The sequence below is a fragment of the Fimicolochytrium jonesii genome (assembly GCF_025526975.1).
Source record: "Fimicolochytrium jonesii strain JEL569 chromosome Unknown EV422scaffold_13, whole genome shotgun sequence".
Lineage (NCBI taxonomy): Eukaryota > Fungi > Chytridiomycota > Chytridiomycetes > Spizellomycetales > Powellomycetaceae > Fimicolochytrium > Fimicolochytrium jonesii.
The window spans coordinates 26017-38812 of record NW_026515680.1 but is presented as its reverse complement, the minus strand read 5'-3'; the positions used below and the strand labels follow the sequence as shown (position 1 = coordinate 38812).

Genomic DNA, 12796 nt, shown 5'->3' with positions numbered 1-12796 from the left:
CCGTCTCCTCGTCCCTGCCGGCGCAGAGTTCGCACCCCTCCCCTACGAACCCGACCGCCTCTCGACCCCCGTCTCTGTCAACTCCTGTCGCAAGACCTGGTCTTTGAGGAGCTGCTCCCGTCACTCGTTAAAGCCAATTTCCCTTTCGATTCATGGAGCTGTGATCGCATCTGTGAGGATCTTGCCCCGGGGGAGGGGTTGACTGGGTTTATGGGGGACTGGTCCCGTCGGGTTGCGAGCGGATGTGACGGGGGTGGATTTGGGGAGGGGGAATTAGCGTGCGTTGGGAGGTCGGTTTTGCTGAGGAGGTTGGGATTGGCGTTGCATCATGTACGGCGTTCCCTTTCCTTTCAGAGACCTATTAATGTGATGGCGTAGGCTATAGACCTCGTTTCCCACGTTTTGGTACCCATATCATGCTCTGTCATTTGTTCTGTCGAAACATGCTGTAGCTGACTCGCTGTTTTGTCGCATGCGCTCGAACAGCCGGTGCCTGATCGTCCGTGGCCAGTCCCTTCAGGGACTGCTTCTGCAGTGCGGAAGTTCAGCTAGTCATCGCACTTTGACAATCCTGCCATTCATGCGTTTTTTGGTGAGTCGTCCATCCATCTCTTCATGTTCTCCTTGCATGGATTCGTTGTTTTAGCATCTCGTGGCATATAAAAGCCAGCGTGCGCTCCGCAACCGCACCTATGTGCATCATGCACGCCAAAGCAGTGCGTTTCATGTTTCTTGCACAAACTTTCAAGTCACAACAGGCATCACGTCTCAAATCAACAGCACAGGATTACGTTCTCATTCTCTATATACAATTATTTACAAAGGGTACCAAAGGGTCACTAACCCCCGTCCCTAACTAGGAAATGGAGAACGACGATGTATTAGTGTCAGGGATGTAGGATGGGAAGCTGTGGGATGTAGTGATGATATTTACCTTGTCATGCGGCCGCGGGCGCGATTCCCGTCTCCGTCTCGCCGACGACTCCCCCCGCCCACCGAAACTTCCGCCGTCCGAACTACGAACGTCAAATCAACGAGTTCAGCAACGCGGTCACCGTACAATGATAAGTGAAGCAGTCAATCAGCTTTACCTTGGTGCGTAAGGCTTTCGCCAAACGCCGCCACTTCGGAGGCGGGGTGTAGGCTGGCGCGGGGTCCAAGAACGCCCCGGCCGCCGTCGCCACCCACACGTCCTGGGTAACGGCGTCGAGGTCGGCGGTCTCCTGCCTCCAGCAGGCAAACCACGCCCGGTTCTCCTCCTGAAGGAGGGCCCGCTCCTTCTCGAGGAGGGACTTCTCCTCCAGGTGGGAGGCCCGGAGCGCGGCCGTTTCATGGAGGAGGAGAGCCGTCTCCTCGTCCTGTGAGGCGGAAGTAAGGAGGAGAGGGGGAGATGCAGGGTTAGGTGTGTGTTCGATGGATGTGTGATGCGAGAGCAAAGCGATGGATAGTTACCTTCTTCTGATGAGCATCAAGTAAAGAATCGCACGGAAGATGGAAAGGAAGAAGTTTTGAAAGAAGTAAGCAACAATCCAAAGCAATGACTCTTAGCGACGGATGAGCAGGCAAGCAGCAACTAACCTCAAGGACCGACTTCAACGCGCCCGCAATGGCGCCGACCTGCCGCAGGGACAGGGTATCGTCCCAGTGGCCCGGGCCATTGGGCACCAGTGGCGCCCGAAGGAGACACTGGTGGAGAGGCGGGCAGCCCTCACGGAGGAGCTGCGCCGAGAGGCGGGAGAGGTCGGGGGGCTGGTAGCACCCCCGCGCGCTCTTCTTGGTGGTGGTGGTGGGGAACGAAGTCCCTGCAGGAGGGATGACGAAGAAGAATGTGGAATGTGAGCGTTGCTACCTCTGAATCCGGCACGCCGCACCACAAGCCAGAGAAGAATCGCAAACGGAAACCTACCAAGGACAGAGTTGACCACCGTGAGGTCGTCCGGGAGCGACCTCCGGAAGTCCCGTGGGATGCCAAGCCACGGGACACCGGGGGTCGGCGTCGACCGAACGACCTTACCGGTCGCAGGCGCCGGGGCAGACGTAGCGCTATGGAGGTCCGTAGCGGAGAGGGAAAAGAGAGTTGAGGCCGAAGCCTGGACTGCGTCCATCTTGGTGATCGGCCGAAGATGGGGGTTGATGGTTGGTGGTTGGCGGTTGGTGGTGGCTTCTGCTGGTGGTGGCAGATGCGGTCTTTGGGTTGCAAGTTGGGGAGAAAAGAGGGAGGGGACGGGGGCCGCTCGACCGGCTTTTATGTGCGTGCCAGCGAGAGCCTGAAGAGCCCCCCGTCCCCTCCCTCTTTTCCCCAACTCCCCAACTCGCAAAGGCGAGGCATTTTCGCCCTATCCTGAAAGCAACCGAGACGCCATTGAACATTGCATTCCACCATATGGAGATTTTCTTCGACAACTCCGCTCTGCTCCGCCCTGCTCAGCCCTGCTCCGCCCTGCCATCTTGTTTACGGTCGACAAAATCACGCAGAGGATTCCACCATACGGAGATTTTCTTCGACAACTCCGCCCTGCCACTTTGTTTGCGGTCGACAAGATCACGCAGATAAGGACAGCAAGCATTTAGGGAACGAGTCGTGCCTCTCGCAGATAAGGACAGCAAAGTATTCAGGGAACGAGTCGTGCTTCTCATAGGCTACCCTCTGGGACGCCTTTCTTTGTCGCAAAACCTCTTCCTGAGAACTCCGCCCTGCCACTTTGTTTACGGTCGACAAGATCACGCAGATAAGGGCAGTAAGCATTCAGGGAACGAGTCGTGCCTCTCGCAGATAAGGACAGCAAGTATTCAGGGAACGAGTCGTGCCTCTCATAGACCACCCTCTGGGACGCCTTTCTTTGTCGCAAAACCTCTTCCTCAGATGCGCAAATGAGAGCGAGATGTGACCATTTGGCCTGATTCTCCAGTTAGAAGGAGGGTCTGCTGGAAGAATATTCCTCAGTCTGTACATGTATGTAGTTAGCAGGATATGTGAGCTCTGTGCAGTCTAGTCAGTAGCGAATCCATCGACGTCAGAACTCTTGATAGATTGTGGGACGTTGGGAGTTGTTGGTTGCGGGCGGAGTTCTCGGTGTGGCGCAGGGGCGCGCTGTCGATTGTGCGACCGGGCCCTGTCCTTCGCACGACTTGCCGACTTGCTCCGACTCGGGAACTGCGAACCCCAGGAACTGCAGGCAGGCAGGCACGCAACATGGACACTCCGAACAAGGCCCAAAAAGCAAGGCCGGACTCTGAAGGCGGGTAGACAGCGATAGAGACAGATACGGTTAGATACATGGGTAGCACCCTTCTGTGCTACTGTACTGCTACCGTAGCCTTCACAAAGTCCATCGGCAACGCAACAAATGCTCGCTAGCACACCTTTAGCGTCCGCCGCTGCCCCACACCGAAACTACACCTGGTGTGTAGTCGGAGCTGGCCCTGCGGGTATAGCAGCCGTTGGAAAGCTCCTCGACAACGGCGTCAACGCCACCGATATCGCTTGGGTCGATCCCAAATTCGACGTTGGCCTTTGTGGGCGCAAATGGCGGTCCGTATGGAGCAATACCTCTGTCGCTACCTTTACTCGCTTCCTTGAGGCCTCTCCCGCATTCGGCTACGACAAGTGTGAGACCCAGTTGGCACTGCACCAGATGGACGCCTCTGAAACGTGCCAGCTCGGCGCGATGGTCGAGCCTTTGCAATGTGTTACCGCGACTCTCATGCGCAAGGTTTTTTGCTTTCACGACTTTGTGGTCACGGTCGAACGGTCTGGAGCAACAGATGACTGGCTGATGGAGCTGGACAGTGGCAGCACCTTGACTTCCACGAACGTCATCCTCGCCATTGGATCAAAACCTCGCACCATGTCCTCAGGCGACGTTCCCATCCTTCCCGTCGAACACGCCTTGTGTATCGAAACCCTCTGCACAAAAGTTAAACCCACGGACAACGTCGCCGTTTTCGGTTCCTCGCACTCGGCCATCATGATCGTTCGGGACCTCCTAGCGTGTGGTGTCTCTAACGTTGTCAACTTCTACCAAAGTCCATTGATCTACGCTGTGTTCTACCCGGACGGCACTATCCTCCACGACAACACGGGCCTAAAAGGCAAGACGGCCGAATGGGCGAAAGCGAACCTCGAGCACGGCAATCTGCCTACCAACATCCAACGTTACCAATCCACGCCACAAAATATCGAAAAGTACCTCCCCACCTGCACAAAAGTCGTCTACGCTATTGGGTTCCAGCAGGAAACCATAAGCGTCAAAGGTATCCCTAATCCGATCCCGTACGACAACAAAACCGGCATCATTGCTCCTGGACTGTACGGCGTCGGCATAGCGTTCCCTGAACTGGGAACGGACGCGGCGGGGAATATGGAACTGAAAGTGGGCATGTGGAAATTTATGGATTACCTCTCCCGTGTCGTGCCAAAGTGGGTTGCTGCGACCGCGCTATAGAGAACGCTTGGTAAAACGCGGACGGGATGTACATATGTATATAGCATAGAATCTTTCATCGACCATCCCTCCCTCCCACCGTAGCTTTCAGTCATAGCACTCGATAGCTCAAAAGAGATAAGGGTTAGGGTTTAGGCAAGTGCATTTGTGGCGAATGAAAACTTCCGGCAAATGGCCCTCCTGCGTAAAGTCGAGGGAGGAGGATGCATCACTGTGCATTGGAGCGTTTTCAACCCCGGCGCGTGCGTGCTCTGCCGATGAACGTTTGGCGGGGAAAGATTCACAGCACATACCCAGGTCACGCACGAGCTGGGTGGACTCGGATAGTTGCTCCCTTCCCGCGATTTGGGACCACCGCAACGGGCAAAGGGCTTCAACTCAATTCCCCGTTCGTGTACGAATTTACTTGACGACGACACATATATTAATTCTAAGAGCCAGCTCAATCTGTCTACAGGTCTTATAGATGTGGTCTATGCGTATCAGAGGTATATCGTCTATCGTCAATGGTATAATCTAAGGGGTTGACACAAAGTCCTATAGATTCCGGATCTACCAGATCTTGCACCTGTTGGCGGGGTTCAGGGGAGTACCAGCCTTGCACTGGAACGCCTGAGCGAACTCGGGGGTGTTGGCGACAGTTCCCGCAACACGGAACCTGGCAGGAGCGTGGGCGTCGGAAGCGACGGCGGCGAAGAGGGCCTCGGGACGGATGTTCTGGCACCATACTTGGGCGAAGGAGAGGAAGAAGAGCTGCTCGGGAGTGTTGGTGATTCCAGGGAGGAGCTGGTTGCGGGCTGCGCCCTCCGCGGATTTGTATTCCTTGGTCCATGCGGCGTACGACTGGGCGATGCCTCCGTTGTCAGCGAGGTTCTCGCCGAGGGTCTGCGCGCCGTCGACGTTGGCCTTCTCGCCGTCGGGTCCGGTGACTTGGAAAGCAGAGTACTGGTCCTTGAAGCAGACGGCCTTCTGTTCGAACTCAGCCGCGGTGGTGTTGGTCCACCAGTCTTCAACCGCTCCGTTGCCGCCGTAGTGACGGCCGTTGTCGTCAAAGCCGTGGGTCAATTCGTGTCCAATGACCATCCCGATACCACCTAGGAGAGGAAAGAAACGAGAGTTGAGTGATATAAAGGCGGCGTCAGATTGTCAGAAGCGAGGGCAACATACCGTAGTTCAAGTAGTCCGGAACACCGGCTCCGTAGAAGGGACGCTGAAGGATACCTGCAGGGAAGACGATTTCATTCATAGGAGGGTTGTAGTAGGCATTAACGGTGGGAGGGGTCATGTCGAAAGCGGTACGGTCGGCGGGCTTCAAAATGGCAGCGAGCTGCTGTGCGGCCTTCCACCTGTTGATGTCGATGACGGAGTTGACGTAAGAGTTTCCGACCTTGAGCGCCTTGTACTTCTGGGCAAGCTTCTTGGGCTGCATGACGATGTCTGCGTAACCAATCTTCTTGAAAACAGCCTGGGCCTTCTCCAACGCCTTAGCGCGAGTAGCGGGGTCCAGCCAGTCGATGTTGGGCAGGTTAGCCTCGAAAGTGCCGACGATGTTTTCAATCATGATCGAGGCCTGCTGCTTGCTGTCTCCACCGAAAGCCTTAGCGATGAACAGACGGCCGGAGAGCTCACCGACGGAAGCATCCACTTTCTTGATACACGTTTGCCATCTCGCGGGCTCCTCCTTGGCCACCTTGCCGATCTTCTGCAGGTAGTCGCGGAAGATATCGCGAAGAGCCTTGGCGCCGGTGTCCTGGTTGTTGAGAGTATAACGGAAGAAAATCGAGTCTTCGACGACGCTAGCGGGGGTGGCGCTGAGAACTTCGCCCAGCTTGACGAAGTAGTCGACGCTGTTGACGATAAGCTTCGTGTTCTCGTTGATGAGATCGCCGAACGCCTTCTTGGGGAAGAGGGACTGCAGGTACGTGGTCCAGGGCAGCGCCTTGCTGAGGTTGTTGAACTGCTCGAGAGTGTAGGGGTTGTTGGACAAGATGGGATCGTAGATAACGTCCTCTTCTTGCGAAATGTCGGCCAACTTCTTCTCGAAATCGACGACGGCGGCCGCACGGGTAGCAAAGCTAGTCTTTCCGGCGGGCAACAAGGCGGTGAGAACGGCTTCAGTGGTGTTCTGAAGGCGGGAAACTTGGACGGTGTTGTTGTAATATTCCCTGGCGGGGAACAACAGGTCGGGCTGGATCAAAGTAATGACCAGCTGGTCGGGGTTCTTTAAGTTGATAGAGAACGGAGATTAGTTAGGTCGTGCAATCAGATCTTATACGGAGTGCAGAAGGCAATACAAGCTAAACGTACCAAGGGGTTGTTTCCGATGTACAAGTTCGCGACAGCGTTGGTGCCTTGTTGCGCCAAGTACGCAAGAGCTTTGGCGGTCTTGGTGGCGTCTAACTTGTCGCTGTTATCACCCAAGGCCAAGTGCCCGCTGAGGTTCTTCAAAGCGTCTTTGATGGGCTTGAGTCCATCCTTCTCGATCTTCTCAGTGTCCATGCAAAGCTTGTACAGCTTCTGAGGAATGTTGAAGTTGTGGCGGTCGGCGGCCTGATCACAGGAAGAAACATTCACGGGAGTGTAAGGAGCTTCCAATGCGGAGCGGAGGATTTGCAGGTTGGCTTCGTTCAGGTCGTCGAAGGTTCCAATGCGGGTTTTGGCGGCCGGAATGGGGTGGTTCTTGATCCAACCACCGCAGGAGTACTGGTAGAAGTCCTGTGTACGGGCGGGAAGAGAGATGATGGTGGTGGTAAGCGAAAGAAATGCGCACTCTGTGACGCAGTTATTCTTCGAACCATACCGTGCAAGGGTCAGCAGTCGTGTCCATAGCGCTGGAGATCTGCTTGGCAGCCTCCGCGCAAAGCGGAGTGTCGCAAACCGAAGCATCTGCGGCCGCGGCAGCCGCCGAGGAAGCGGCCGACAGGATGGCAGCAGCCGTGGTGATTTGTCCAAAGAAGCGCATTTTCGACGATGGGGGTTGCGGAAGGGAAGGAAGGGAGCCGGCCATGTCCCTCTTTTTATATAATCCCGAATCGGAAGAGCGAGTGCCGGCAATGCCCAGGTTGGACCGCTATCTCCACTGATTCTCCAGGGCCGCACAAGCTTCCAAATGTAATAAAGGCGACGGGCGTCACTATACCGCCTACTACCGACATTGATGGATCATGGATGGGCGGCGGCGTCCAGCAGGTCACGGTGCTCACCAGCAACCGCCGCGTGGTCGCCCAGTGCCCGCCGACGATCCTCATCAGAACGGTATTAGCTTAAAATCCAATAACCGAAGTTCTCGACATGCCGGTACTACTACGTGTCAAGTTTGTGGAATATCGGTGCATATTTGATCGGAGGGTGGGCGGAAGCAGAATTTTCGTCGTTCGAATGGATCCCAAACTTTGCCAATTCCTGGTGCAGAAGTGGGCAAGTCGCTCGGGACAACGCGGCAACCAATTAACCACTCGCCTCTTGGGGTAACCCTAACCCTACGGAATTGCTAAAACGACAGTCATATGCACGACTTTTTGGGTAACTAACCTACCATAACAACATCGACATCGACGCCGACGTTACGACCATGGCGGCGGTCACGGGAATCACCAAGTTGTTGGCCGAAGGTGGAGGAGGAGGGCGATATCGATACCCATAGCGTGCGGACTGCGGCGGTGGGGCTGTGATCTGATCTCCTCTCCGCCGGAGGGGGAAAGCGAAGCTAGTGACTCCTGTACACACTACGAGCGGCACCGACGACTATACCCAATCGATCATGTATCGTTCTCAACGATGAGCTGGACATGGATGTACTGTTCGCGTCACAACAAGAATTCTTCCTGTCGGAGGGGCATTGGGCTCCCTTGGCGTGGTATTTACCGCCAGCAAGGCCAGCCGTAAATTGCTAGCTTGATTTTTGGTGGGTGGCATTCTGCCATTGCTTTTGTGGTCCCTTGCTTGCTCAACATGGAAAGCAGAGCAGAAGCGTGCCGGTGGCGCCGCCGTAAAACGCCAGCCCCACGCCATGCCCATTCAGTTGGTATTATGCCCATGCCACGCCGTTAAACGCCGGCATAGGAGCCGTTGATCTTTCTTGTCGTAAAAGGGGATCGCAACTGTACAGAGAGAATCTATACTTAAATTTCCAACAATATATGTTTTCCTATTACATTGGTGTGTCCGGCTGGGACAAAGTTTCACCGATTCAACGATTTCCTATGTGATCATCAATTCTCTCCCCGTGAAGACCCGGTACACCTTCCCTCGACCTCCTCCCAACACTTTCTCGGAGATCCATTGACACCGCAGTGGAGAGCGGTCCTCCCCTTAGCAACACTTCTGCTGTTGCGCAAGCTGCTGCAACAAATCCGCGTTACGAGCTTCCCTCTGGATTTGCCCGTCTGCTAATTCACCCGCTGCTCAAGATCCGTAACCTGTGTCGCCAGGCGCGCTCTCTTTCACAGCTTGTTTGCGTTCCGCTTTCGAAAGATTCGCTTGTGTTGGTGAGGTGTCGTCTGTGTGGCGTCCGGGCAGGGTTTCTCCTCTCGCTACAAGGCTTCGAACCGTTCCTGGTCCGATGAAGACGACCCTCACCTGGAGAACGGTAATCAAGCCCCCGGCCGCGACTCCGGTCTATCCATCTCGGCTGGACCACTCCTCGGCCTCGCACAGTCGGTTTGGGAAGGTGGCGAGGGGGGGGCGGGGGGAGGGGGGGGGGGAGGGGGGGGGGGCGCCTCTGGGTCCATGACATCTTCGCAGTGGTTTGGTCCACCGGTCGGTGACATACCCGCAAACGGCGCCTCCTGAAAGACCGCAAGTGAGCTATCTGAGCGCACAGAAGGGCACAAAATTGAACGCTTACCCCCCCGTCACAGTATGCGAAGATGGTTGGCGCATGCGGGCCCCCCCACGCAGCAGAGCAGCTACCATCTACCTGAGCTCCGCCGTGTCCTTCCGCTCGCACTCCAGCGCAGCTTCTACTTCCATTTTCTCGAAACGCAGGTCCTTGGCCTCCTCAAGCAGAGTCTCTACTTTACGCCGGGATCGTAGCAGTTGAATCTGGAGGTCATTGACCTGGGCAGAATTGAAGACTTTCAAAGCGTCTTTGGAGTTTTTCCTCATGGGACGCTTTGAGAGTCTTCAAGTCTTCCTCTTGCTTCTTGAGGGTGGTCTCCTACTCATTTCGCAGGTCCAGTAGTTTTGCGCATTTGGCATGTTTGGCATCGAGATCTGTCGCCGCCTGCCGGAGCTCCCTCGCAAAGCATTTGACGAGGTCGCTGACCAGGTTGCTTTCCACGTTGCTGTCCTCAGCTATGGCCTTAGGTCCTGGGAATCCATGACGTTGGAGATTAGTCTTCTGGTAACATATGGAAACTAAAAAAGTGATAATGATGACAAGTACCTCCCCTTCTCCACTACCCCCGTTTCCCTTTCCCTTCCCGCGCCCGCGCCCGCGCCCGCCGGTGGAAGTGGTCGTTGCTGTGATTGAGCCTGGTTTTGGAGCTGGTCAGTGGGTGTGGGGAAAAAAAGGGGTGGTGAGAAGAAAGGGGGGCTTACCAGCGTCCGCAATGAGCGGTACTTCTTCCCTATCTGCAGCGCGTGTTCGGCTTCTGGTTTACATGCCGTGCCTGCTTCTGGGAGGCGGAACGTCTTCCCTATCTCCAGCGCGTGATCCGCTTCTGGTTGTCATGTCGTGCCTGCTGCTGGTTGGCAGCCTGAAAAAAGCGGGTCGAAAAGCCGTTTACCCTTGGCCATACCATCTTTCTGCCCTCACGCTTCACCTTTGCCCTTCGCCCTTCACTCTTCGCCGTTGGTCTTCATGTTCTCCTTCTCGGCGGTGGCGGTGGCGTGCTTGCGTGCCTCTGTCTCTTGCTAATCTTTCCAAAGCAGCTCTCTGAGACCCTCGCCGAATGCGCCGGCTATGAATGGATGGAGGCTGACGTGAGTTCTAAGATCGATAGAGCGACACCTGTAAAAGCGACGACGTTTTTACACTTACGCGCTCTGTCCATCTTCCTTTTGACGTGGTGGGGGATGGGTTTGGGGATGGTGGAGGTGGAGGTGGAGGTGGGCGTAGAGGTGGAGGTGGAGGTGCCGGCGGGGTCATCTGCTGGTGGACAGGGGTCGTGTAAGCGCAACGGAACGTTTGTGGATTGGGCCACCAACAACATCGTAACATCGTGGCATCGTAACATTTCATTCCTTCCGTACCGTCCTGCTTGGCGATCCAGTCGGCTGTCGGCGGCTATTTCGCATCCCTGGACACAATCGGACTTGCCGGTCGTGACGCGCCTGCTTCTTCAACTTCTCGTTCGCGCGTTGCTTGATTCTGTTCTTCCCATGACGATAGGATGTGGAGGAATGTATCTGGTGAGCCCGTGCTGACGAGAGATTCGAACGTTTGTGCTGGGGTCGGTTTGCAAATACTCGAAGAACACGCTCTCTTTCCAAACCCACCCGATAACTCCCGATAACTCTCGATAGTGTGTGTCCGCCACTTACCCGCCAATTACCAGCCAATTACCAGCAGACTGCCAACCAGCGGAACGTCTCCCTATCTCCAGCGCGTGATCCGCTTCTGGTTTTCATGCCGTGCCTGCTACTGGGAGGCGGCACGTCTTCCCTTCCCAGCAGCAGGGCTTCCCTATCTCCAACGGGTGATCCGGCTCTGATTGTGATGCGGGCCATCTGCTGTGAGATCGATGAAGAGGGAGGAATAGGGAATGAGAATGTTTTTTCGGAAGATGATCTCGAGAATGTCCGAGGGGTATGTCCGAGGGGCATGTCCGAATCACAGCTACATGCATACAGCAACTCAGGCTCACTCAGTCACTCACCTGAGAAGAATGCGAAGAATGCGAGAGGAAGAAGAAGAACGGTTCCGGCGAAGGAAGAAGGTTGCGCTCGGGAGTCCCGCTGGGATGCCATCTGCCGGGGGGTATTTATACAGCGCTCGAGATCAGACGGGGGGGGCGACGGGACGGCACAAAGGACGGGACGGATGTCGCCAAGGCGGAGGGATACGGGGGGACGGGGGGGAAATCACATGAAATCCTCGTATACGTACGGTACATATACACGTATCATATGCCCCCCGGATCCGGATCATATGAAATCAGGTGCAATTGGCAGCATTCGCCCCCCGTCTTGCCCGTCGTGCCCGTCCCCCGTCGCTCGCTGAGCCATGATTCGTAATTCGCTCCGTTGCCATGTCAACTTGTGACCCCCCCAACATATAGTAAGCTTCCGAAACGAGTCGAGGTCAATCAAAGCATCCATCTCGCTCAAGTCATTTTTCTCCGTAGCACTCTGAGAGGTATGCTTATCCTGTGTGAACGAGGTCAGTCAGGTTGGCCAAGCTGGCTGAGTTAAGGTGCACGTTGAACCGTTGTTGAGATTTACCCATCTTCCTTCGTCCTCGCACCCACCATCTTCCATAGTCTACCCCTGAATCGACGCGCGAGCAATCGAAGCCCGAGGAATGCGGAGCGAGCCGGCTTGCGAATAGGGGGGCGAGGATGGAACCGGGACTAACAAGCATCGCCCAAGGGTGGGCCAGACGGGCAGGGAGCATTTGGGCATTGGGGGGTCTGGGGAAAGGAGAAAACGAGGTGGAAGCCGAGGTCAACTGAATAACGAGCTCCCTTTCATCAGCATTTGGGGCTGCGCACCGGCCATCATATGAACATAGGTGAAGACTTGAGTCATTGACGTCCCGGTATTTCTAGCTGATAGTATGATAGTAGATTTGCGCTAGGGCGCCATCTGATCGTGGACCCTGGGGACGGAAAGGCATACCAAGTTCTGACGCGCAGCAGTAATCAGCAAGTCTAATCGCCGACAGACAACTCGACTGGTAGGTTGTAGAGTGCGACTACTTAGTGGCTGAAAACGGCCGCCGACCTTGGCTGACACCCATCCGCGGCGTGCCCGCCATTGGGGAGCTGATGAAGACTGAGGACAGAAATTCGCCGCCTGACGAAAGTGGTGGATGGCGACTCCGAGGATGGAGACGGCGGCGTGAATGCAGCGTAGATGGATGCAAATGGTGCCTCCTTCCTGCATATGTCACCCCTTCGGCCATGAATCCGGGGTTCACTGTAGGTTGTCGGCGGCAACATCAGATCGACAGGTCGTCGCCGTCGCTGACATCCCATCGGCAGGTAGAAAAATGGACAGGACGGGAGTAGGCGGGAATATCATTCGTGAAGGCCAACGAGGAAAGCTTCTGGTCAAGCCCGTTTTCCAGCTACAGACCCTCCGCGGCAAGGTCTTCAAATGTCTCTCGGACAGCCTCATCTCGTGATCGACTACACCAGCCTTCGGCTGATAGCCGTGGACGTTGTGTCGACCGACGTAAGCCCAGC

The 12796-nt window shown here is 55.7% G+C and overlaps 4 protein-coding genes across 4 annotated transcripts; 1 reads left to right on the top strand and 3 right to left on the bottom strand.

Annotated features, from left to right (window-relative positions):
* Positions 1-1250: 1250 nt before the first annotated feature.
* Positions 1251-2250, bottom strand: EV422DRAFT_67942 (uncharacterized protein). Its single transcript, XM_053074296.1, has 2 exons — positions 1907-2250; positions 1251-1802 (listed from the first exon to the last, which is right to left on the bottom strand). The coding sequence occupies exons 1-2, from the start codon at positions 2103-2105 to the stop codon at positions 1399-1401; spliced, it is 603 nt and encodes a 200-aa protein (XP_052925087.1). The 5' UTR covers positions 2106-2250; the 3' UTR covers positions 1251-1398.
* Positions 2251-3069: 819 nt separating this feature from the next.
* Positions 3070-4607, top strand: EV422DRAFT_530625 (pyridine nucleotide-disulfide oxidoreductase-domain-containing protein). The gene has a single exon (XM_053070414.1). It carries the CDS (start codon positions 3348-3350, stop codon positions 4443-4445), a length of 1098 nt encoding a protein of 365 aa, XP_052925086.1. The 5' UTR covers positions 3070-3347; the 3' UTR covers positions 4446-4607.
* A 390-nt stretch (positions 4608-4997) lies between these two features.
* EV422DRAFT_506619 (uncharacterized protein) lies at positions 4998-7407 on the bottom strand (the record flags this gene model as incomplete). The annotated part of the gene is made up of 4 exons (XM_053068579.1): positions 4998-5539; positions 5613-6666; positions 6753-7160; positions 7246-7407. 4 exons carry the CDS (start codon positions 7405-7407, stop codon positions 4998-5000), a joined length of 2166 nt encoding a protein of 721 aa, XP_052925085.1.
* Positions 7408-9359: 1952 nt separating this feature from the next.
* On the bottom strand, positions 9360-10600 carry EV422DRAFT_567793 (uncharacterized protein; the record flags this gene model as incomplete). Its single annotated transcript, XM_053072578.1, has 5 exons — positions 9360-9546; positions 9608-9747; positions 9849-9920; positions 9987-10108; positions 10429-10600. The coding sequence occupies 5 exons, from the start codon at positions 10598-10600 to the stop codon at positions 9360-9362; spliced, it is 693 nt and encodes a 230-aa protein (XP_052925084.1).
* Positions 10601-12796: the final 2196 nt, after the last annotated feature.